General features: G+C 41.7%; 1 protein-coding gene across 2 annotated transcripts in view; it reads left to right on the top strand.

The window, feature by feature from the left end:
- The window catches only part of CDK15 (cyclin dependent kinase 15), an 81478-nt gene extending 55745 nt beyond the window's left edge, over nt 1-25733 (top strand). Inside the window, exons 11-14 of one of the 2 annotated variants that reach the window (XM_047870609.1) lie at nt 3927-3975; nt 10348-10487; nt 21547-21688; nt 24304-25733. In XM_047870609.1, coding sequence (XP_047726565.1) covers nt 3927-3975; nt 10348-10487; nt 21547-21656 — 299 coding nt within the window. In that variant the 3' untranslated portion in view covers nt 21657-21688; nt 24304-25733. Of the gene's footprint in view, nt 1-3926; nt 3976-10347; nt 10488-12499; nt 12600-21546; nt 21689-24303 lie in introns of those variants that run through there. The other variant, XM_047870610.1, reaches the window with a different exon arrangement.
- Nucleotides 25734-26621: the final 888 nt, after the last annotated feature.

The following is a 26621-nucleotide window of genomic DNA, read 5'->3' as shown; positions in this document are numbered from 1 at the left end:
TAACATGCAGCTTAGTCTGAGAACCACTGTGTAGACCATGCTGCCTCTCCAAAACGAGAGATGAAAACAAGAAGAAAAAAAAGAAAAAGGAATAAGCCTAACATTTATTGAGCCCTTACCATATTCCAAGTGCTTCATCTTATCTAATCCTTCCAAGCAACTGGAAAAGTATTCCCATTTTACAGATTTGGAAACTTCTGAGTTACTTAACCATTGAGGTTAATTTCCCTCAAATCCCAGAGCTCACAAGTGGCAGGAGGGAGATTTGAACCTGTGTTTGGGCCTTTGTTCATGTTACTATGGCACACAGCTAGGAAACACACCTCTGGTCCACATTGAAGATTCAAAAGAAATCAAGTGAGGTTTGTAAGAACTAGAGCTTATAGCACGTTAGAATTTCACTATGATGCAATGGCAAATTATTGAAGGAGAACAATAAGGCAGAAATAGCTGAGACGCAAGAGTAGAGAGGAAAACCATGGCACATCAGACCAGAGAAGAGGCAGAAAGAAAAGAGGCAAAAGAGTAAGTTACACTTACTACCATCCTTATTCTCACAACAACCCGATAGAGCAGAAATAATAGTTATCCTCCTTCTGCAGATGGGCCTGTGGGGTCCTAAGCAATACCCTTAGGTTACACAGCTGGTAAGTGGCATACTATGAACTCAAAACCCGGGTCCTGGGTCCAAAGCACACAGGATTTACATTGCTCATCACTTCTCAAAGGAAGAAAAAGAGGAACAGGATTTATTTTGTTTAATGCTGAGAGGCAGGCACTTTACGTTCATTACCTCAGAAATCTCAATGAATTCAATGAATCACTTTGTCCTTGTGAGATGAATATGACCTCCAACTTGAGTTTAGGTAACAGTCTGGCTATGGTTAAACTATCTTGCGTAAGGTCTCAGTGAAGCTGACACAGTAGTTTCAAACCCCAGGTTCAGTGTTCAAGCCCTAATTCAGCTAATTCCAAGCCCATGTTTCTAAAGAATAACATTTAAGTTAGAAATAGCTTTAAAATACTGAAGACCCAAAAACACAGTACACAAGGACTGTATGTAGGACCAGAAAAACAAAACATGGGAGAGCACTGAAATGGATTTCCTTATGTTGATTGGAAATTTATTTTAAAAAACTGGTTTAACATTTTTTTTTTTTTTGAGAGAGAGAGAGAGAGAGCACACACACAAGCAGGAGAAGGGCAGAGAGAGGGAGACAGAGGATCCAAAGCAGTCTCGGTGGCATTGTGAGCACAGAGCCCAATGTGGGGCTCGAACCCATGAACCATGAGTTCATGACCTAAGGCAAAATCAAGAGTCGGCTGCTTAACCAACTGAGCCACCCAGGTGCCCCTGGAAATTGATTTATGACTGAAAGAGGAAATATTTTAATTTTGTTTGGCCAGGGAAGAACTGTAAATAGGCAGCCAAAAGTAGTTTGGAAATAAACATTCTAAACAAATACCAGATATTCTTATTTTTACTGGTTATTTGTATTTAGGCACGATCATCTGAATAGAGAGTGACGAAGCGGTATATACAAGCACTTCCCTTTGTGCCCATCTGGGACTATAAACCTCCAGCAAAGTGGTTCTCATTTGATTACATCTGACCTTGAAAACTCCATGGAAATCACTTTCTTTGAACACTCCTTTCACTCTACAAAGTCTATACATTCTATTTTTTTTTTTTTTAACGTTTATTTATTTTTGAGACAGAAGAGAGACAGAGCATGAATGGGGGGAGGGTCAGAGAGAGAGGGAGACACAGAATCGGAAGCAGGCTCCAGGCTCCAAGCTGTCAGCACAGAGCCCGACGCGGGGCTTGAACTCGTGAACCACGAGATCATGACCTGAGCCGAAGTCAGACACTTAACCAACTGAGCCACCCAGGCGCCCCTATAAATTCTATTTCTAATTGAACTTACTTTTGAAGTTATAAAATCATGTGTTTTTAAGAAAAATACGTTGAAGAAAATAAGCATAGAAGTACAGGGGTAAACCCAGAACCATTATCCCTATCAGATGCATAGTCTTCCAGGTCTGTCTTTAATGCATATACAGACATGAATATGCCAGTATTATCAAAATCATTTTTTGCCCAACTATGAATAAATTCTTTGTTGGGTTAACAGTCTTGGCGTACTCCATTCCTCTAAGAGTGGGAAGAAGAGCTCTTTTAAAAACAAAACACTTACATTTCAGGCCCAAGAAAAGCACAAGGAAGAAACATCATTTTAAATGAGAGCTGAAATACTCTTTTCTCATCTGGAGTGGGAAATAGAGGGATTTGATAAGGAGCTTCAGTTTATAGCCCCTGCAGCAACTCTTATCTCCTGAACATAGAGTAAGCATTCAGTTAGTGCTTCGTGAATGGATGAGAAATTGTCCCCTTCTTTGCTGGTTTTATTTGGGATTAAATAGTGTCAATACCAAGAATCATAGAAACACGTGTGTTCACATGTGAACGTTGTAAAGAGTGCTCCAAAGAAAATGACAAACTTTATCATCATCCATTTGGGGTTATTCAAGCCAGAATTCACTTTCATTTTTACTGTAAGTGACATATAAAATTAGACCCATCACTTTTTACCACTTCTGAGCCTTTGAGACTTTGCCTCATCGTTCATCACGTGACTTTTCGTGTGTGTGTGTGTGTGTGTGTGTGTGTGTGTGTGTGTGTGTGCGCGCGCGCGCGCGCGCACACGTGCACACATGCACACTTTGTTCTCTCAAATGAATTGTGGGCTCTGCGAGGTTGGGGAGGTTTCTTCTGATTTCTTTTGTATTCTCCCAGAATTTGGTACTGTTCTGCACACAGTAGTTGTTAAAAGTTTGTTTGACGTTAGTGAATACTGTGACCATATTAATTTGCTAAGGCTGCAGTAACAAAGTACCACAAACTCAGTGGCTTAAATCACAGAAATCTGTGGTCTCACAGTGCTGGAGGCTAGATCTAGAATTGAAGTGCTGGGGGGCACCTGGGTGGCTCAGTCGGTCAAGTGTCTGACTTCAACTCAGGACATGATCTCATGGTTTGTGGGTTCAAGCTCCGGATTGGGCTCTGTGCTGACAGCTCAGAGCCTGGAGCCTGCTTCAGATTCTGTGTCTCTTCCTCTCTCTGCCCCTCCCCTGCGCAGGCTCTGTCTCTCTCAGTCTCTCAAAAATAAATAAAGATTTTTTTAAAAATTAAAATTGAGGTGTTGGGAGGATTGTTTCCTTCTGAGGGCAACATCTGTTCCAGGCCTCTCTCCTTGGCTTGTGTCTGGCTGTCTTCTCCTTGGGTCTTTTCACAACATCTTCTCTTACACACGTCTGTCCCTGTATCCAAATTTTCCCTTTTTTTATGAGGACACCAGTCATATTGGGTTAGGGCCCATCCCAATGACCTCATCTTAACTAATTATAACTGCAATGACCTATTTCCATATAAGGTCAGATTCTGAGGCACTTGGGGTTAGGACCTTGACATATCAATTTTAGGGGGACACAATTCAACCTGTAATAGTGACCTTCAACAGAATCATAAAAATCCACAGTGAGAAGATGCCTTAAACATTGTTCACTTTGCCTATCTGGTGCCTGAACTCTCTTTGCCTGAACCAAGAAGAATGTGTAGAATTTTTCTCTTAATTTTTTTTAATGTTTATTTATTTTTGAGAGAGAGAGACAGAGTGTGAGCAGGGGAGGGGCAGAGAGAGAGGGAGACACAGAATCTGAAGCAGACTCCAGGCTCTGAGCTATCAGCACAGAGCCCAACATGGGGCTTGAACCCACAAACTGCAAGATCATGGCCTGAGCTGAAGTCGCAGCTTAACCAACTGAGCCACCCAGGCACACCAAGAACTGTAGAATTTTAATAATATTTTGGCAGTGGGATTTTAGGGTTATATTTGGTTTTTAATGTGTCTGTGTGTGCTTTCCAGAATGGTTCTCACTTGCTAAGCCTCAAAGTCTTCAGAACATCTGGAACAGGTAAGCACCACCTTGGAAAGCTGATCTTTCAAGCGGGGTTAGAGGAACATTTCCCTGGGCCTCAGTCCACTGAACGCACAGCCCTCAGCACCTGGATCTCTGGGGCCACAAGCCCCAGGAAGATGCCTCTGGGAGAGCCAGCCACTTGTGAGTCTGTTAGTTTTTCTCTATGAACCATTTTACTTTCAGAGTTTGGTCATTAAAATTGTTTTGCGCCCCTCGACCATGCCAGAGGCCCTGAGAATGAGGGAGTGTTGGACTGCAAGAAAACCTAGTGGGTTTATTATTCTCTAACACAGAGAAACCAAATAACATCATTGAGTGGCTATTGGAGGGGGGGGGCAACTTGATTCATGGAGGTCATGCTTTCCCAGGCCCTCTCCACGCAGTCTCAGCTCAGACCAGGGCAGACTTTTATTACCAGCTTTCAACAAATCCCTAGTTTCTTTTACAAAGTAAAACAGATAATAGAGACATTCCCGGAATAGTTAGCTAACTAAGCCGTGCCAGGCAACCTCAGGGCTAAGAAGAACTCAGTGTTTTCGGACAATGACCAATTACAATAACCAGTATTATTTGATCTGAGAGTAATTAGCTGAGGCTCTTTTCTTTTTGCTTCAGTGAGGAGGCAAAAAGGGCAGTGAGGAAAACATCAGAGACAGGGGGAACGAGCTCAAATGTCAAAGAAAACACACTCTCGCAGGTGGGGAGAAGGAGAAGAGATCCTAACTGAACATTTGAACACTGTTCTTCCCTGAAAGTGTGGTAGGGTTAACCCACCCAAATTTTGTTTGATTTTTTCATACTTGGACTGTTCGTGTGCTTTAAAAACCCTCCATGGAGGGTGAATATCAGAGCACAAAGAGGTCAGAACGTAGAGCTGTGGGCTACCAAAAATGTCTTGTTGGAAGGGACAGGTCTCCTTGGGAGGGCTGCACTCTCTACTCTTATTTTCAAGCTCACTGTGTCACCTGAAACCACCGCGCCCCCCCACCCCACTGTTATGGAGACAGGTTCCAGGGAACCACTGTTTACCATTTCGTTCAAGATGTGCAAACTTTCTCTTGCCAGTATGGTCAGGATCCCTAGCCCCAGCTAGAGATATGTGGGTTTTAGCATTGCCCTAAGGTTTTTTCCATTCCATTATTGACTTCCAAAATAAATGGTAACTCCAAACTTAAAAATCACCTTAATACCCTATGCTGCTGCTGTTGGCACTGTTGCAGGGCAAAAGAAAGTGCCACAAGCCTCCTGCTATCACCCCACCAGGCATTCCTTCTAGACCTAGCAGGACCTGGATCCACTGAATGTCCCTCTGGTTTTTCTGATCACACAAAAGACCAACCACCTCTGACCATTGGCTTGTCCCAACAATAACTTTGCCTTAGCTCAGACTTCTGGCTTCTTGCCTTAGCTCAGACTTCTGGCTTCTCTTTGCTCAGGTCTTCAAATCAAAGAGTAATGTCTAGAGATGTGCTGCTGAATACAGTAGCCACTAGCCACATGTGGCTATTTAAATTTAACTTTAGTTGTTCAATTGCACTAGTCACATTTCAAGGGCCCAATAGCCACATGTGAGTAGTGGCTAACACACCGGGTGGGGCAGAAATAGAATGTTTTCATCATGATGGAAAGTTCTATTGGACAACACTGGTCTAGATTATCATATGAGAAAATTCTTAGTTCTGAGAACGACTTTGTCGTTGAACATTAGGCAGAATGATTGCAATGGGCCTAGCAAGGTGCTGAATATATTATTTCATTTATTCCTCACAAACCAAAGTCCCATTTCAAAGAGGTGGAAACTGAACTCAAAGAAATGAAGTAACTTGGCCAAAGTCACCAGGCCAAGTAAAGTGGAGCCCAGATTCATCTGGCACACAGGTCTCTGTGACTTTGTCAATTGAGTCAGGTTGCAAGTGTGATAGATAGAGAGGGGCTGAAAACTGGCTTTTCTACAAGATTTCTGCAAGGTACAGAACTGTGTGTATGGGCCATAAATACACCTCAGGGCATTGCCTGGGATTTGATGGTGACCCGATCAACATGGGCCTAGTAAGTACACACTCACTTGTTACATTGATTGGAAAATTATGGACAGCTTCTTTGAAGTTGTTTCTTCCTAGTATTGGATATATTTCTTATTGTGGGTTTCTGCTTTACCACGTCCTAAACTGGCAACATTAAAAAAGTACCCACTCTCCTATAACAACGATAAAGAGGTCATTATTGAAAAAAACAATGATATTTGAATAAAGCCTGCAGCTTAGTAGCATTGTGCCAATAGTAATTGCTCAGCTTTGATAATTTGACTATGCTTATACATAATGCTAACATTAGGGAAAGCAGGTGAAACATATAACTCTGTGTGTAGTATTCCTGCAATTCTCCTGTACCTAAAATTACTTCAAAATAAGAACAAATTGAAAAAAGAAATTGAAAAAAAAAATCCCCGCCTTTTTTTCTGTTTCTATGGATCTAGGGGAAAACAACAAAGATCCCAGGCAAACTAACAATGACCAGCCTTGCGCTGCAAACAGATAAAACTCTCCACTGCAAAGGTCAGTGTCAGTAATAGCAGTGGAGATTTTTATGCTCAGAGCCAGCCTGTGCTGAGAAGTCAAGGTTATTGCCTCAGGCCCCTGAGAACCACCAGATTTTACATGTGTGGAGTAATGGCCAGTGGATGGAGCTTCACACAACCACAAAGCCTGATTTTTCATTTTTTCTTACTGTTTGTGTTTCTGTTCTGGACTTCTAAAATTAAATGTGGATGTCCTCACACCCAGCACTTCCTTTAGGATTCATTTACAATTTTAATTCTTTTTACAACTTTTGTAAGCGATGAGGTCTATGGCAACTCAGGTCTGCTGAATGAATGTGTTTTCCGTGCACACAGAGACAGGAACTCTCCCAGACTGCTGGTGGAAATGGAAATTAGTACAACTAGCTTGTAGTCTTAATAAAAAACTTGAACATGTTGTATGTCCTTCAACCTGGGGATTTCAATTCTCAAAATTTATACTAAGGAAACCACTGCACAGGTACACAAAGATTTCTCGTTGAGGGGTCACAGCATGATTTTAATGGTAGCCTCTCACACCCCAACAAAAAGGAAACAACTTTGATAAGGGTCTGGCTATGAAAATTATGGTATGCCCACATAACAGAATGCTATGCAGCTATTAAAATTATGTCCTAGAAGATGATCAAGATAGTCAACTACAAAAAGTAGGTTATAACGGCATACAGAGTATGATCTCATTTTTTTTTTTGTAAAGCAAGAAATATATCCACTTAAAAATAAAGGACTAAAGAAGAAAAACTGAACATCAAAGCAATAATGATTGTCTTTGAGTGAAGGGGGTTATCTCAGAAGGATGGGGTAGTTTCAATTTTCTCTCTCTGCATTTTCTAAGTGTTTCTAATAAATATGTATTATGTTGGCAATGGAACACTTCTTGCTTCTGGAAATGTTACTAGAAGGAAGGGTTATCAGAGGATTTTTGTCTTCATCCCATTAATTGGGTGGGTAGGTTCACCTAACTCTGCAAGATGCTCCTGGCATGTTAGGGATTTAACATCACAAGCCTAACACATAATATTTATTGACATTTAGCCTATGTGGAAAGATGCTGGTAGGCAAATTAACATTTGTTAATGTCACTTCCCATCCCAACTTTCATTTCCAAAGCAGTGGTCGTAACCATTGAAGAATCGTTCTAGCAAGAGTTAGAGGAGGTGGCAAGTTGTAGAAATGTAATGATAAAGGCAGTGGATAGTACGCAAGATTATAGATGGCAGAAAGAAGTAGAATGATACAAATATGGAAGTAAATTAACATTTGTGCCCAAAGAAGCAACATTTTTATTCCTAGGGCTCTTTTCTCAGCTCCCAAATAAGAGTGCAACATGCTAATCACAAGGTAGAGATTATCAGGACACTTCTCCAGACTGGGTGGTCCCTCTACAAGTGCTGCTAGGAAAGTCTCATATTCAGGAGGGCATGGACTTGGTTTATACAGGGAAGACCAACATGAACTTGGCTCATGGGAGGAAGGAGCAGAAGTGTGCTATAGCAGTCATAGACCAGAGGCCATGAGACTGGAATAAATGGAGGCTCCAGGAAAAGCCTTGATACAACCTTGTGGGATGGGTTGGGGGAGGGCTGGTTAGTTGAAAAGGAAAGTCCTAAAAAGAAGTTTTCATACTGCTGATCAGTACCTACTCTCCTTTCTTTCACTGGCCTGGTGAAAATGGCCAGTTCTTCTTATATGAGACTCTACTGCCCCAAGAGAAGTTCTGTCAGCCTTTCCCTGCTTCCCCAGCTACCTAGTCTAAATGCAAAGAGTATGCATGCCATGCTAACACAAGTTCAAAATAGGTTCCCTAGCCTTCCTTCTCCAATGAGATTGTAGCTCGTATGCCCTGTCTATAGAACAATTCTGTAATAATTCAATTATTGTGGGCCAATGGGTAGGAGTGGGGTGGGAGTGTGGAGGTGGAAGCTGATGGATGCATCGTGCCCCCCTCGCCATCAATACCTACCCACCCACCCCCAGAGTTTCATAGAGTGGGTTCAGGCCCCAATTTTGGCACACATCCCATCCTACCACCTATAGTGAGAGTGGACTAGGTGAAAAGAAAAATTTCACGAGATTTTCCTTGAATGTCCCTCTAGACTGATATTAGGCCCTAGTGATCTATACCACTCCAAACCCCCATTTCATTGTCCCTGAAAACCTGTGCCTGGGCAGGGCACCCTCGATGGAAAAAATACCCTCCAGCCTTTTCTCAGGCCACAAGCTAAAGATCAGGCCTCCACCCCATGTTCCCTTCTCTTTTAACTGAGCTGGAAATTGGCAAGGACTGGGGATTTGCAAATTGTCTTCTATCTTAAGTCTACAAAGCAATTATTCCTAAGTTTGAGGGTAAAATTATCTATTTGTAGAAACAGTTTTATGTCATGGGAATCAGATACCTGAAAGTTTCTTATGTAAATCTTATGCAAAACGTGGCCAACTTACAGCTCTGGGCCAGAACTTCCAGCAATCATGGCACTGGGAAGGGGAAGGGTATCAGTTCTTTGTCACTTTAGGTTGGTATGTATATTTGACATTAAATAAGCCCGTCTATTTTTGCTTAATTGGGGATTTGCGTGGCCAGGGAACTTCATTCTGAATGTCAGACATCAGACCTGCAGTTAATTGCTTCCTGGGATCTGCACAGTTTTATGTCTGGTGGCTTTCCACTTGTAAACCTGACTGTGGGCTCTAGAGATGGGTGTACTTAAATGATTGGCACTAGATTAGCAAAGACTTTCAAACGTTCTAAGTAAATAAGAAAATTAAGACTCACAAGTCCTGCAGAATCAGCCCCTGCCACCCTCCCAGCTTCATATCTGTCCCCTCTCTCCCTCTGTCCCAGGCCAGCCAACTGGCCTTTCTTTCCTTCCTTAAAATCAGTCTTCTCCCTCTCATCCCGGGGTCTGTATGAGCACCACAGATCTCACTCAGCCTGCACTGCCCTCGCCTCCCCTGCCCTTATTCCTCAGCTCTCAGCTCAAATGCTTCCTTCTCAGGGAAGCCTTCCCTGACCAGCTCTGACTCTAAGTCAGATATCTGGGCCTTTTTTTCACAGGTAATTATGCATCTCTATGATAATTTGGTTAGTGTCTGACTCCTCCACTAGTCCAAGCTGCCAAAAGGCAGAGCCTTCCCTGTATCTTCCAGAGCCAACCACCTAGGAGCATATAGTACTTGCTCAACTAATAGATTTGCTCATCTCCAAATGTACAATTCAACACAGATCAACTTGAGGATTTGTCCTTACTGTAATTTGGGCACTTAGTTATCTCTCTTCATATGATCCATCTCAGCGGGCAACCAAGAGAGCTTCTTAGGTAATCCTCGGGAAGCTGAGCTTCAGAAACACTGTAAATAAGGGTATTTTCCATCCAAGCTTCACCCTCCAAAATTGCCTCTTTTCCTCCCTCCCCTCCAGGAGTCTATGCTTGCAGCCCTTGGAACATACGTCCAATTGGGCTTTTCTGCTTGGTGGGCACTGTCCCTCATAGAAGCATCCTTAATTACATATTTCTGCTTCTATAATGATATTTCTGGGCCCTTTATGTATGTACATGTGGTCCCTGGAGCCAGTGGAGAGGTGGAGGCTGAATGAGAGCACACTGAGGATAGATAAGAGTACCCATGTGGACGTTATTTTTCCCCTTGCCATCAACTTCACTAATCCCAGGACATTCTACTTGAAACACCCTTCTAGCCTTCTCCTTTTCTCTCCTTTTCTTCTTTCCCCCTTTATTTTTCAGAAGGAAGACCTCTGGAGAAATTATTTTTCTTTCCCACTTTTCCAGGTTGGGCAGGGTTCCTGAAGCTGAAGATCTGGCTTCCCAAATGCTGAAAGGCTTTCCTAGAGACCGAGTTTCCGCCCAGGAAGCACTGGTTCATGACTATTTCAGTGCCCTGCCTTCTCAGCTGCACCAGCTTCCTGATGGTGAGTGAGAGAGCATGTGTGTGTGTGTGTGTGTGTGTGTGTGTGTGTGTGTGTGTACATGCACACATGTAAATCTCAGTGTTTAAGTGTTTTCTCCAAGCACTGGAAAATCATAGAATTTGCAACCAGAAATGAGCTTAGAGATCAATTTGCCTAGGAGAAGCAAGAGGGGACCCATTCTTGCCTGAGTTTTCTATGAGATTCTCTAAAACTCAAAAGCACTGGTGGGTTGAGGTGACACAGACCTCCTTGTAATGATCCAAACATTTCACGTATACACTCTTAGAAATTGGATGAGATGAAAGTTGCCTCTGAGTTGTTTGTTTTCCCCAGCATCTGCCAGGAGAAGCAAAACCAAAGTTTGTAACAACCCCCTTCTCTCTCCATGGAGAGTAAGATGATAGGTGACATGGAGATGTCACAAGAGGAGAGCTGGCCTGTCTCGATTGGTAATTTGATGCTGCTGAAGGAAGTACTGGGGTGGGGCGCTGTGGGGAGGGGAGCGTCCTCCCAGGCCGGATGCCCACGGGGAAACACAAGTTACCCTGAAATCAGCCTTGCTGCCTGGGCCTGAAGTCATCCTCCAAATCTGAAATCTGCTGAGGGATCATGTGTCTGGAGCTCTCCTCATGTTTCTCAGAATGTGGCCAGGAAGGGCTAGGCAGAGGATGTGGGCAGTGTGGTCATGGCCTGGCTATTTGGGGGGGACCATGCTTAGGTAGGGTTTCTTTAGAAACATCCACCATTCAACTGAAAAAAAGTTTCAGAATCCCTAAGCAGGAGAAAAGAAAGCTAATAAGGAAGGTCTAGGGGCTCAGACTGGGAAAAGGGCACTGGGAAGGCATTCAGGAGTGACAATGAGGAGAGAGGAGAGAGCTGCTGCCCAAGGGGCTTAGACATATAGGCTAGCCAAAGGCTCCAGGGTCTGCAAATGCAGCTCTGCCATATCTAGGACATTGTCCTGCTATAGCCCAGAGCTCTTACTTTGGGACTTCTTGGGGCATTTCATTATTAAAATGAGTTATTTAGGATCTCCAAAAATAATCATAATCATACAAATGGGGTTAATGTCTTACTTAACCCTGTAGGAAGAGTTAGTCATCAGTATTTATTAAGTCACCATTAAGTGCCAAGAACATATTAAGTGCTATAAAAATTGAAGGAAGAAAGAGCCTTGTCCTTGACCTCAAGGATCCTACAGCGTGGGAGAAAAAGAGGGTGAGGAAGAGGAAACAGGGCACCCTTGTACACATATTAGCACAAATCATATCTAAACAGCTAAAGTCTGTACGTAATCAGCCACAGATGTTCTGAGGATGTGTGTGTGCTAACGGCAATTCTTTGGAGGAACTAGAATAACTCGCATGAGATGGATTGGACTGGAGGTGAATCTGGATTGGAATTTGGAAGGAGGGGAGGGACACTGGCATATGGGTGGAACAAAAGACATTCCAGGCAACCTACAATTCTTCCTCCCTTTCCAGTACCCTCACTCCCACTGTACCCCTATCTGATCCTCTACTTCCATCCTGATATACTGTCCCCCGTCTGAGCCCCTAGATCCCTCTTTAGTTTTCTTCTCCTGGTCCCGGGCTTTCTAACTACCACTTCAGGCAAATATCAACCTTCAGGGGTGTGCATGCACACATATACTCACACTCTTGCACACTCACACTCCCTTTTCTCCACTTAAAGAAACTCCCTCATTGGCCCTCCTCCAGGACCTATTATTCTACATACTGAGGACCACTGGGGACTTTCAAAATTGCCTGGGCACAAGCTTTTACCTGATGAAGAGTAATTAGGAAGAAACAGTCATTGTCCAAACTGATGTGTTGTTAGAAACTCGGGTTTTGATTCTTCCTGGCCATCTGAAGCAAAGCCACCAACAGAGGGACTCTGCTGTGTGTGTGTGTGTGTGTGTGTGTGTGTGTGTGTGTGTATGTTAGCATGTACACCCATGTGCGGGTGTAAGAGAGAGACCCATCTGTATTCCTTCTCTGTTCACCCAGCCACAGAGCCCAAATCTACTTTGACACTTTTAGAAAAATGAAAAGATGGAATCTTGAAGGAGCCTGCCTGTGCTGGGGGGGAGCCGAGGAGTGCTCACAGCAGGAGGGAAGTTGACTTTTCTTTATACATATAGGGGTTTTTCCATGCAGAGTTTAAATTATGCCTGATAAAAGGAGTTTCGTGGATGTTTCAGTTCTTTCAAATTCTCCTGGCTTCCTCCCAATTAAATGAGGTTTGTCAAAGCCACAGGGCTCTGCTGCTGCTGCCTCGGCCGACAAGCACTTCCTGCAGCGACATCTCGAATCCCCGAGGGAGAAGATGAAAGGGCCAGCGCCAAGAGACAGAGAAGGGGGGCAGGATTGGGTGTGTGTGTGTGTGTGTGTGTGTGTGTGTGTGTGTGTGTGCATGTGGGAGGGGGTGCAGAAATAGGTTTAGAGACAGACCGACAGATAGATAGGATGTAGGACAAGTAGACAGAGAAAGCAAGGCTATCAGGAAAATAGAAAAGAAAAACAGAGGAGGAGAGAGAGCAGCTGGGGCCCATCTGTGCACCTTGACAGCAGTGGCCCTTACTCAGGACACATCTACCAAGGGATGCACTCCCTTGGCCTGGCAGTGCCAGCCTACTTTTACATTGCCCATGGCAATTAGCCTTTATTAAGAGCCTCCTTTTCAGACAGAGAGCACCAGACAGTTATCACAGTTCCCAACCTTCAGGGACACAGAATCTCTCTCCATCTCTGGTGGGCTGCCCCAGGCATAAGAATTGTGCAAAAATAAGACATGCTCTTGTGAGTGGTTTGTAAAGAGAGTTTCCCTGCCATAATTATGCAAGAAATTTTGCTCTCTGGTGGCATTTCAGTATGGAATCATTTAGGAGCTTATATTTATATCATTTTATTATTCTGGTTTTATTCTGGTTGCAGGATAACAAAGTTGTCACTTTAAAATATATTCTGTTTCCCCTTTGATCTGGGAGATGCCAGCTCTTATTGTCTGCCCTCTGAAGAAGACAATTTGAGCATGAAACCTGTGGCTGAGAAATATGTGAAGCGTGGAGGGACAGCCTAAATCCCCGTGGAAGAGTGGCAGAGAAACTCCCCACGATGTGCAAGAATTGTTCCCGTCTATCCATGTCTATTTCCCCAAAGCTGAGACGTCCCATACAACACTTTCTCTGGGTCGTGGCACTAAGCTTATAGCAAGAGGAAAGCAGGGGGTTACTTGCCATGAAATCCAGGGTTTCCAAGATTAGTTCCCTTTTGGAACACATTCTTAGTGGAGAAGCATGAATATTAGAATGGCAAGCATGTGGGAACTTCTGGCAAGCACTGACATTTTCCCTTATTGACTCTTGAACACCTGAAGAAACATTTGTTGATGGGGAAATTATTGGTAGTCTCTCTCAAAACACACCCAACAGCAAGCTAATTGCTTTTGCAGATGGCTGGGGAGATGCTCGCCCTTCTCAGTCACCGGCTTACCGCCACACTTGCGGTCCTCACTGCCGAGCCAGCAGCGCAGAATGTCAGCTGGGGCAGCGAGGACCTAAAATTAGGTCCTTGGCAACTCTCTAATCTTAGCTGCAGGTTCAGCTTCTTCGTTTAATTCCCTTTGCCCTCAGCATGAACTTGGGCTCTGGGAAAGGAACACTGTTTAATGATTTGGAGGTGGGGGGAGTAGAAAATCATTAAGCTGCCCTTTCTAGAAACTGGCTCCACTCTGTTCTTGCAGGGAGCCTTCCAAATGTTACCCTTGGAAAGTTAAGACTGATTTTGGAAGCTAGCCATTTTGAACCACAGACACTGATCCACAAAAGTTTTTTTTTTTTGTTTTTTTTTTTTTAATCTGGGGCAGTAAATGCCACGTGATTTAAGAGTCTGGTCCTTAAGCCTGGGTCCTTGATCGTCAGGACATCAAAGGCTGTCTCTCTCTGTGGGTTGGTCCCATTTTGCTTTCCAAATCCCAGACCTGAGTCTCTCTCATTCCTTCCTGGACTAAATCCCCCTTCTCCTTTAAAACAGGTTTCAGCATCTTAGAAAAAAAAAAATCCTGAAACTTGAAAGCTTACAATTGTTTCACAAGTAATTTTTGCAAAAACAGCTTACAAGGGTCTTTTTCCTCATCAAATGCTTTCTTACTTTGCAGGCATACGGAAGGCAAGGCATTTACCTCTCCAATACGTCACCGCACCCTGGTGTCAATACTCCAGAAGTTCTTCAGCAGGCTCTATCCATACTGCCCCATTAAAATCTGAATAACTTTTTGTTTTGCTCCAACAAAAAAATTTCAGGCCTTCTTTTAATATTACATCTTTAATATATTTGAAGATCTCTTGATATCACTTTCCAAAGCTCACTTTTCTAGGTTGAGTGGCTTTGACTTCCCTTCTCCCCAATATAGATTCAGCCTCTCTCACTCTTTAATCATTCTGTTTCATTATTCTGTTCTGAACCTGTTCCAATTATTTTGCTGATCTCTGAGACTATGGACCCACTGTAGACTCAGATTTCTAACATAGTGGGAGAATTATGCTCCAGTTCATTCATTAAAGATTTACTGAGGGTCATTTGTATGATACTGAGTGATACAAAAATGAATTAGTCATGGATGGAGTCTGTCCTCAAAGAGCTTATAGTCCTTAAGGAAATGAGACAAGTATATAAACAGCCACAGATCTAGTGTGAGGTGCTCTGGGGGTTCAAAGGAGGTGAGATTAACTCTAGCTGTGGTGATCCAGGATGGCTTTGTAGGTGGGACCTCAAAGATGTTGGAGTCTGGATGGTTGGGGAGGAAGGACATCCAGGGAGAAGAATGTCATTCTCCTCTCAATACCATCTAACATCATAGTGAAGTTGTCCTCTTTTTAATAATAGTGGCACAATCCTGACTCACAATCCATCATGGTTTTTCTCCTTACTGTATGGCTTGTTGCAATAACTTAAACATTCTCTTTTTTTTTAAAGTAAAAAAAAAAACCAAAAACCCAGTATGGGGCTCAAACTCATGATCCAAAATCAAGAGTCACATACTCCACCAACCGAGCCAGCCAGGTGCCCCAATTTAAACATTCTTTAACATGTACTAGTAAAATTTAGTTTCATTCTTTATATGCTAATGGTTTCAAATCTATTTTATTCTTGCTTTTATTGTGTAGACTATTCAAAATTTAACCAGAATACGTTGTCATTCTAGAGGCCAGTTCTCAGGGGATGGGAGGGAGCAGATTCTGAGCCAGGTCTCTCTTTTCTGCCTGCGGGAGTTTGTAACCTAACTCAGACCACCCTCTCAAACCTTTTAAATCCTCCGTTATTTGATATGTAGGCAGTACATTAAGAAGCAAGAAATTAAGACATTTCCTCCATAACACACTTCCTCACCTTCTGTGCTCAGAGCTGTCCTCAAGAGATTCCAGTATATTAGAAGAGATGCTGGAAAGAGAGGAAAGAGTTAGAGACTCTTGGAGTGGCAGAGGATCTCAGACATTTGCTATTCCATATCTTCATTATACAGACTGAGTCCCTGACTCCCTGGGAGGAATAGCGGCTGCCGTTTATTGGGCATCTATGTGCTTTACACAAATTCTCATTCAATTTGTAGACTAATTGGTGAGGCTGGAGCTATTATCCTCACATTACATATAGAAAATTGGGAATGAGCAAGGCTAAGGAAATTGCTCAAAGTCACGCATCTAGTAGGTGGGAGAGCCCAGGCCTGACTTCAGGTCAGACTCTTAAGCCGCTCTTCCTACTACTCATTGCTGCTTGCTAAAGATCAATGGGAATTTAGTAGCAAAATGGGGATTACAACCAAGGTCTTCACTCCCAGCCCTGTGACCTTTTCCACTGTCCTATGCTCTATGTTTATTTTAGAGCCTTCCCAGGAAGATTCCACTTGTCCCCAGATAACATATTTAATATCTCACAATTAAGAAGGTTCAATTTTGTGTTTAATAGAGACATCCTTCACCTCTTCCTTAATCCTCAATGTCCTTTTGTCTTAGTCTCTGTTCCTGTTTTCTTTTTTGTTTTTGTTTGTTTTGTAATACAAAGTCATCCTTGGGTTTTAAGATTTTTTTTTTTTTTTTTTTGAGAACAAGCACGCACGTGCATGAGGAGGAGGGGCAGAAGAAGAGGGAGGGAGAGAATGGTAAGCAGGCTCCACACCCAGTGCAGAGCGCGACTTGGGGCTCCATTTCACAACCGTGAGATCATGACCTCAGCCGAAATCAAGAGTCTGACACTTAACCGACTGAGCCACCCAGACACCCTGGGTTTTAAAAGTTCTTAATCAATGGTGGTTCTTTTTGTTTGTTTGTTTTACTATAACTCATTCAATTTTATAAAGTAATTTCAGGAATCCAACAAAAAATGGGCAAAAGCATAAAATAGCAATTCACATAAGGAAAACAAAAAAAGCATACCAACATATGGAATAAAAAGACAGCCTTACTAATGATTAAATAAATACAAATAACTGTTAAAGTAGTTATTTTTTTTCCCTTAACCTAATGACTCCCAGTGTCAGTGAGATTGTGGTAAAATGATATTCTGCTGGTGGTGTTGTAAGTTGGAGCAACCTTTGCAAAACATTATGGCACACATATCAGGAGCCATAAAAAATGGTCACAACCTTTAACTCTACACTTTGGTTTCTGGAAATTATGCAAAGAAACAATTAAACAGAAAAGAAAGAAAGAAAAAGAACCCTAGATGCATAAAAATGTTCATCGTAGTGTTGTCTATAATTTTATCTTAAAAAGTATAAAATAAAAAGAAACGGTCTAAGTATTCAACACTAGAGAACAGATCGGATAATGTTATATTGACTCAGCATATAGTACTAAGTAACCATTTAAAATAATTCACAGGAGGGGCACCTGGCCGGCTCAGTCAGTAGAGCATGTGACTCTTGATCTCAGGGTCCTGAGTCTAAGCCACCCCCCCCCCCCCCGACCACCACCCCCCCCCGTTGGGCATGGAGCCAACTTAAAAAAAAAGAAAAGAAATTTGCAGGAGTGTTAGCGAATATGGAAATGTTTATGCTATTATGACGTGATTATGCTATTATGACGTGAGCTAAAAGAAAGTAGGATACAAAATTGCATATTTTAATGTACCTGTGAACATGTATTATGCATATAAACAAAACTGAAAGGTAGAGTACAAAAATAAAAATGCTCTTCCTAGTTTAGGAGGATTGTGGGTAACTTTTTTTCTTTTTCAAAGTTTTGTTTAGTGTTGATGTTGTATTGCCTTTATTGTTTAAAAGAATGAGGTAAGGCAAATGGTATTGGGAGTCCAGGCTCCAGACTGAGAGTTAAAGGACCTAAGTTATCTTCTTTTTTTCCAACGTAGCATCTGTTATTGGCCTTCATAAACCTCAATTTCTCAGTCTGCACAATGGGTTAACATTAGTTTCCTTTGTCCCAGATTGACAGAATGTTTATTTTATAAAGCTTTTAACTCACTGAATGCAAGGGTTCACATAAATGTGGTCCTAGGAGAATGAGAGGTGGGAGGGAGAGGAAAAGATAAATAGGCACTAATTAATTTTAAAAGGAAAGATCATCTGCTTTAATCGGAAATGCATATGTGCTGTGCCCCCAGTCAGAGTTTTAAGTGCACTCCATGTTAGTTAGCAACTTCAACTTAAAGTAGTGCTGTGTGATCCTTTGGGCTTTGAAGATACGAAGCCTATATACATACACATGAGCTAAAATTACCACGTAGTCACGAGGCTGTGTGCACTCTGAATAATTAAATGCACTAAGCAACTCCAGCTGATGGATTGACAATGTGTAAGAGCAGTGCGAAAAACCACGTGACAGGGAAATTACAAGACATTTTGAAATGATGGTTTAATTTCCAAGCTTTCTTTTCAGCTCGTGCTTTCTCTTTTAGCCATTACAGGCAAGTAAAAGAGATTTGATTATCTTGTTTCCTGTGAAAGGTTATTTAGCTCCTCAATCCCATTAAGTCACTTTCTGCACTCCAGTGCACCCAGCCTTCACCAGGTTATCAGCCCAGGAAGAGTAAATGGAGACACCAGGATCAGATTTCTAAAGGAAGGAAAGTTAAAGCAAAGTTTGAAAGGGGTGACAGCCAACAGCCAGGAGCTTAGGAACTCAATTAGACTGAAAGACAACTATCTCATTATCTCGTTCCGAAATGATCTAAATACATAAGAATCTAAAAGTTTTAAATAAACTTGTCCTACTGACTGTCTAGATGACTGAATTTCCCTTCTCAAAAAATTTTAAACACCCACTTTCGTATTTATTTATTCTAAGTGCGAAGCAGCTGTGATAATTATGCTGTCAGATTCAGTAAGCTAATGAGGAGTCAGTAGAATGGAAGGTTTTGCATCTGTGAGATTGCTGCAGAACTGCTCTGCTGCCTTTTTTCCTTCTCTCTTTTTCTTTCTTCCTTTTTTTTTTTTCTCTTGCTTTTGTTTTCTTTTTCTGAGTCAGGAAGGAGAGTCAGGCAGTCCATGGCCAAATTGGAATCCCTTTGATTAACTGAGTGTTTTCCCAACACTGTTCTACCAGAGAATTTCTCTCTTCCTTCCTCTCTCCCTCTTATCCTTTCCCTCTCTCCCTTCTTTCTCCCAATTCCCTTCTTTCTCTCTGCTCTGCTTTCTTCCCCCCCTTTTTTTTCATATAAATATCTGTTTCTTTTTTCTTAATGTTTTATTTTTTTGAGAGGGGGGAGGGGCAGAGAGAGAGGGAGACAGGATCCTAAGCAGGCTCTGTGCTGACAGCAGAGAACCCTATGCAGGGCTTGAACTCATGAACCCATTTGATCGTGACCTGAGCCGAATTCAGATGCTCAACTGACTTAGCCACCCAGGCGCCCCTCTTTCTTCCCCTTCTGTCTTCCTTTTTTTCTCTGCCTCTGATGCCTCCTCCTTCTTCGTCTTCTTCTCCCTTTCTATGGCTTCCCCTGTCCCTTTCTCCCTTTTTCCCCTCTCTTCTCCTCCTCCTGTTTTCCCCCTTTTCCTCTCTCCCTCTCTCCCTCCTGCCTCCTTCCTGGCTTTTGAGGTGCTGCTGCTTTTGAAGGACAAGGAAGCCTGAGAGAAATCTTCATGCCACTGTCCCCAAGGCAAGAGGACACCTCTCTGAGGGAAATTTCCAAAGTGGTTTGGGTTTGCATTGATTTGAGAATAACCTGTGAAGTGTACACACTGTTTATTTTAGTTGTTTGTTTATGCTATGACATGAGCTAGAAAAAAAGTAGAATACAAAGTTATGTATTATAAAGTACCTGTGAAAATGTATTCTGTGTACCACCAAACTTGATGCCTCCCCCTTATAGCCTAGCAAATGTGTAATTCCAGACCCAAGGACTCAAGGCCACAGACTACTCATGACATTGAAGGCAGATGTCTAGGCCAAGCAAAGTAGATATGGCCCTGCAAATTCATTTCTTGTTAAATTGTGCAATATTTACTTTTTCTTAAAGTTTATGTATTTATTTTGAGAGAGAGAAAGAGAGGATGAGTAGAGGAGGGACAGAGAGAGAGAGGGACAGAGGACCCAAAGTGGGGTCTGTGCTGACAGCAGAGAGCCCAATGTGGGGCTCGAACTCACAAATGGTAAGATCATGACCTGAGCAGAAGTCAGACGCTTAACTGGCTGAGCCACCTAGGTACCCCAAAGTGTGCAATATTTAGAGCAACCCAGGTTTGTACAGATTGTGAGCCTTGGAAAAGCAATGCCCAATGAAAGATGCCCTGAGTAGGTTTGTAGATGTGCTTTGGTGACAATGTGGCTATTGCCTCTTGCTGTTTTTCCCAGATGGCATCTATGCTAATGGCTTGTAACAAAGGCTACTAGTTATTAAAAATATATTGTGCATCAAGAACAACCCAAGATGTTTTTCATATATCATCTCCTTTAAACTTATAGCAACTGCCAGGAAGTTTTATCATCCCCATTTTGCAGATGAGTTGCTTAAAATGTTTACTTTGGGAGGACTTGACCTATAACTTTAGTGTAATAAGCACTCAGGAACAACACACAACTAACAAACACAGGCATTTATAAAAATGCAAACTTCCAGCATACTAAACTAACCCAATACATAAATCAGAGGGCAAAGGTAGTGTGTGTGTGTGTGTGTGTGTGTGTATAAATTATTATATATTATAACACATTATATATATGTGTGTATAGAAATTATTATATAATATAATATATAAACATTATATATTATAATATATAATAATATTATATTGTTATATATTTATATATTATATAATAATATTATATAATTTATCATTATATAATATATGGTACAAGACTTGTACCATAGAGTCTATTAAATAGATTGCCTGATGTAACAAATGCACTAGGATTTAAACTTTCCAAAACACATCTAGCCCCGGCATGATGCTCATTGCCTACCATCACTGGGACTCTAAACCAGACTCCTTGGCTTGATATTACTCCCTTCACCATCTGGTTTCAACTCATTTTTCCAACTTTATCTACTAGTCTGTCTTGCTATAACCATGCAAGATTACTTCGCAGTTCTGTCAAAGACTTTCCTTCCTCCCTGCCTTTGCTCATGCTGATTCCCCAGCCAGCAATATCCTCCCTAGAATTCCTTAACTGTTGAAAGTACAGACCTCCTTCACAGGCCCCAAGGGCACTTGTCTATGCTTTCCCTGTGCTCCCTGGGAGATGTAGGAGAGCAGCTGTCATAATTCTTTGTTTGCACCTCACTTTCAGCCCTTGTTTGTCAGTGTGTGTGTGTCCCCAGTTCTATTCCTGTTTTTGGATCTTCAACACCTAGCATAACACCTTACCCAAGTGCTCATTTGGTAAATATATGTTGAATTGAATCAAATAAGAGGCATTTGACAACTATTAGTAGATTCAGTAAAGCAAGCTATCTGTGAGTCGGTATAAATTATTGGTGGGTAAGCCTGCCTCATGTTTTGATGTCTCTTCAGGTGACAAATATTACAACAGACATAAAAATAGACCATGAAAGATTCCAGGAAATAATATGTTGGTGCTTTTCTCTTTTCCTCCCTACAGAGGAGTCTTTGTTTACAGTTTCAGGAGTGAGGCTAAAGCCAGAAATGTGTGACCTTTTGGTCTCCTACCGGAAAGGTCACCTCCCAACCCAGTTTAGCAAATGCTGGTGAAAGAGAGGGCGACATCACCAATATCCTTTCAGGTAAGTTGTCCCAATAGTGAGCCTCCTTATGGGTGGGAGTGAACATTCATCACTTCCAGGTGGAGAGGAGGACACTGTTCACAGATTCAGAGCCTGTTCTGTGTCTGGCTCTTTATTCCCACTCTAGGGACAGGTGGGCTAGCCCCCTCTGGGTACAGTCAGTCACAGGGAGGATGATAATGTGCATCTCCTGTCTCTCTCTCTCCCAGAGGAATAGTAAGACTCCCAAGACAAAACTGACAAGTCATTGGAAGGCCTTTAACTGACACATATGGAATAAATTATTGCACTATAATGTCACATTCTCTCAACCATGAAGTTTTCTTCATCAGCTGATAGAACAAAATCAGAGGTTGAAAACCATCCCCATTGGCTCAAGACTGAGGAGTGTCCTGGGATGTGGGACATTCAGTGCTAAAATTGGCATAGACTTGGGTAAACCAGGATAGTTGGTCACCCCCAAATGCCAAAGAAGACCTGGTTCAGGGCCTGGCCCTCCCCTGGAGATGGTTTTAGATGCCTATGAGAGTCTAGTCATCACTGCCCCAGGCCTTTTAAGCCACCCCTTCTGCACAGTTGGTCACAGGGAGTTCTCCATTCAGGGTGAGTTCTAGGAACAAGGTCCTGATTGGGAGCCATCCACAATGTCTCAGACACAGCTACTCTCCTTAGTCAACCCAGGTAGCCCAGCCTTCCAAGCAATCTTGAGGAAGAAGGGTACTATGGAAAATTTTTCTGAAATTACCACACCCTAAAAGGAGTTCCTAAAAGGCATAGGAAGCCAAGTGGGACAACTGCAAAAGCCATCATAGTAGAGACACCCCTAGATGTGACAAAAGCACATCCCATATGGGGCCTTCCACAGTGGGGGGGGGGGGGGGGGACAATAATCCAGATAGAGGGATCAAGGTGGGGCCCATGCACAAAGCCAGCCAGTCACCTGGCCCTTTAGGTGACCCTGGCTATATCCCAAGCCACAAGCATTAGACTATGGTTTGACCACCCATTTGGAAACCACAGCTTGGCCATGCTTCCTGATAGAACTTTCAGGGCCTAGATAGTAATCACTGGTATGCTCCCCACACCTGCCAGCTCATAAGATAATTCACAGGGCCGGATTCAGCTCTTTGCCACTTTCTCTTGGATCTCTCTTTGGCTGTTGGTATTTAAAGGCATGTAAAGATGCTTGCCTCCTGGATTTTCTAAGATCACTGTATTTAGAAATTTGGAAAGATCAGGGTGCCTGGGTGGCTCAGTCAGTTTAGTGTTCGACTTCAGCTCAGGTCATGATCTCATGGTTCATGAGTTCAACCCCTCATCTGGTTCTGTGCTGACAGCTCAAGAGGCTGCAGCCTGCTTCAGATTCTGTGTCTCGCTCTCTCTGCCCGTCTCTCTCTCTCAAAAATAAATAAACATTTAAAAAAATGTTTAAGAAATTTGGAAAGATCAAGGAAGTTTAGAATTATAGCTGTTCCTCATAACATTTTATAAAATACCCAAGTTTGTATTTTGACAGTATACAATTGGAATTACAATAGGCAACACGATAATATGGTATTTCCCAAGCACAATACTTTCTAAAGCAGAGATTTTACTGTATAATTATGTCATTTTAAACCCACTAGTTATGAAAATAGGATGTACTTTAGCTACATTCTCTAAAGATTTGCCCTTCATAAAATTATCAAAGACATTGATAGACATGGTCTCAGGTGGTGGTGTTCCATAAGCATTACTATTACTTCTGTTATTGTTGTTATTTTATTTTATAAGCAGCCAGAGGGTAGGGAGATAACCCTGCCTCTCTGGTCTTCAATGACTTTCCACAAAGGATTATTACCTGTAGGTATAAAATGGTCACAATAGAAAGTCAATTAAATGCAGCATGTCGAACTTAGTGCCTTTGCCAGCAATTGAGAGAGGGAGGAAGCAGATTTAGCCTCAATTGGAGTAATCTCATGATATCCCTAGGCCCTTGGTATTAATGTAAGGAGATAAAACCGTAGGAGACGAACCACAATAGGGAAAATCTAGAGCAATTAAACTGTTTAATAAATGGCTTGGGATCAGCAAAATCTGGGTGTGCTGGAGTTAAACCAACTAAAGGTAATCACAAGGACACGTGGGGCCTGTAAATCTTTTCCACTAAATTGAATTTATGTTAAAATATTCATTTTTCAGAAGATCCAAAATGTAAATTGGGATATTAGGACTTGTAATTGGCAGCAATGCCTCAAAATTAAAACTCTTATCCTCAAAATGTCAGTTTCAGGAATGGAAAAAAAATGCATACTGATGTCTACAATAGAGAAATAGAGGGGAACTAAAATTTACTGGGTATATTATTGTGTCAGGCACTTTACACATTTTATTTCCAACCTTGGCATGTTTTGAACAGTGGGATATGGTATATCCAGAGATCAATTATTATTATTTTTAAAGCTTTTTTAGTTCTTATTACCAGGGGCAAGATGCTGTCTCTGTTATAATTTATTATTATCTTTTCTATCAATGTATGGAATTCTATCAATAACTTTGCATCAATGTTTAACACATTTTCCTTACTCAATCTGACTCATGTCTTTTGATTTTGTTTATTCTTCATTCACTTCCAGGGCCACATTACTACTGTTTCAGTTTTAATTTGCTTTGCCTTACTAAGAAGCTTCAAACCTAACTCCACCATGGACCAGGGTTTTCATACCATCACCTGTGATCTGGAATATTCTAAATATGATGTCCAAGGCAACAGACATGATACTTGAAGAAAAAGCATGAATGGTTATTGCTCTTGTCATACATCCAGAATTTAACAGTGATTAGCTCAAAAATTAGACACAGACTTAAAGAGTCTAAGAAGAGGATTTATGAATAATTTCATCTGTTTTGTTATTTGATAAAGAGATCCCTAGGCCAGAAGGACTACAGGACAGATGAAAGGCTAACAATTAAAAGAATCTGGAGACTGAGCGGGTGCTTACAGAGGCCTGTGCCTCCTGCGTTCACTTACAATTTCCCCCCAACAAAAAGACTTGTGTGGCAAGGAGAGGATTAGTCTAAAGTTTAGAAAAGTCTCAGAGAAGATGGTTTCTCGGATAAAGTTGTCAACAAAAGGACTGGCTTAAGACTCTTTGTTAAGATTTCTTAGGGGGTGCTTCTCTCTTCATTATCTGGATTATCAAAACACACTACTACCCCACTCCAGCTAGATTTTAGAAGTTTGGATTGAGCTCCCAGTTAGATTAAAATTTTTGGCTATCTCCTTCTACTCAATCTCAGTTATCAGTGATGATAGCAAAAGCAATGAGGAACCTAAGCTCTGATTTGATGATGGAGATACTGAATAGTAGGAACAAAGAGTTCCAAAGATGTAATTCAAGCCCTGTTATACCATCAGACACACACACATGTGCTCACACACACAACCCCCAAATAAAATGAGAGATCTGTCTCAGCTAACACATGTATCATTTTCTGTAATGACTCCTTCTAAAAAAAGCGAGGGAAACTCAAATTACTTCATCTAGGGATCATCTACTCAGGAAACATAGTAGCCTCGAAATCAGAGACTTCTATGTATCCTTTAGAAGAACAAGGAAGAACTAATGAAGAAATAATTAAAAAATAGTACCTATAGACCCAAAGTCTTCCAAAAGATGGGAAAAGGAAAAATGCATACAAATAACCCAAAGAAATCTACCTTAGTAAGTATTGGATTTTCGTGAGGTGTTTGAAAAACCTCTCCAAACATACCTTTGATGAAACTGTGTGGGCTGGATTATGGGACAGATATATGTGCTCAATGAGTGGTGGTTTTTCAACCTAGAGAAAAGCTAATAGTGGTATGGTATAAGGTACAGTCTTAAGTCCCATCCTGGCCAAATATTTGTATTAATCACCTGAATAAAATCAGAGAAGGTCCACAATTTATTCATATAATCATTGAAGTAGTTATAATTAATGTATTACTTCCATTTTACCAAAGAGGAAATTAAAACTCAAAGAAGTTAAATAACCCATCCATGGAGTATACCAGAGTTAAGCTACAAACCTCAGGTCTGGGTGTCTCCAGTGTGTATGATCTTTCCAGTAATCACATACCTATCAGATCTGGAGAATACACAGTTCTTGAAGAAGCACCTGGTATTTACCACTGGATCATAATTCAAAAGACTAAGCCCTTGCTAAAAGCTAATGTGTATGTACCACTATCTACCTATTAGAATGGCCAAGTTCCAGAACACTGACAACACCAAATGCTAGCAGGGATGTGGAACAACAGAGGAACTCTTGCTCGTTGCTGGTAAAAATGCAAAATAGTACTTTGGAAGACAGTTGGGCAGTTTTTTACAAGCCTAAACATACTCTCTTACCTATGATCCAGCCACCGTGCTCCTAGGCATTTACACAATGGAGCTGAAAACTTATGTCCACACAAAAATCTACACATAGGTGTTCATTCATAATCATCAAAACTTGGACACAACCAAGATGTCCTCCAGTGAGTGAGTGGATAAATAAACTGTGGTATATCCAGACAACAGACAATTATTCAGAACTTAAAAAAAATGAACTAGCAAGCCATGAAAAGACATGAAGGAGCCTTAAGTGAATATTGCTAAGACAAAGAAACCAATTGGAAAGACTGCATACTGTATGATTACAACTATATGACATTTTGGAAAAGGCAAAACTATAAAGACAGTAAAAACATCACTGGTTGCCAGGAGTTAGGAGGGAGGGATGAATAGACAGGGTACAGAGGACTTTTAAGGCTGTAAAAATAAGTATGATGCTATAATGGTGGAGACGTGCCATTATAAATCTGTCCAAACCTATAGAATGTACAAGACCAAGAATGAATCCTAATGTAAACTTATGGGCTTTGGATGATACTGATGTGTTGGTATAGGTTCATCAATTATAACAAATG

This window comes from Prionailurus viverrinus, chromosome C1 (assembly GCF_022837055.1).
Source record: "Prionailurus viverrinus isolate Anna chromosome C1, UM_Priviv_1.0, whole genome shotgun sequence".
NCBI classification, from domain to species: domain Eukaryota; kingdom Metazoa; phylum Chordata; class Mammalia; order Carnivora; family Felidae; genus Prionailurus; species Prionailurus viverrinus.
The sequence above is the reverse complement of the archived record's forward strand: the minus strand, read 5'-3'. Positions and strand labels throughout refer to the sequence as shown.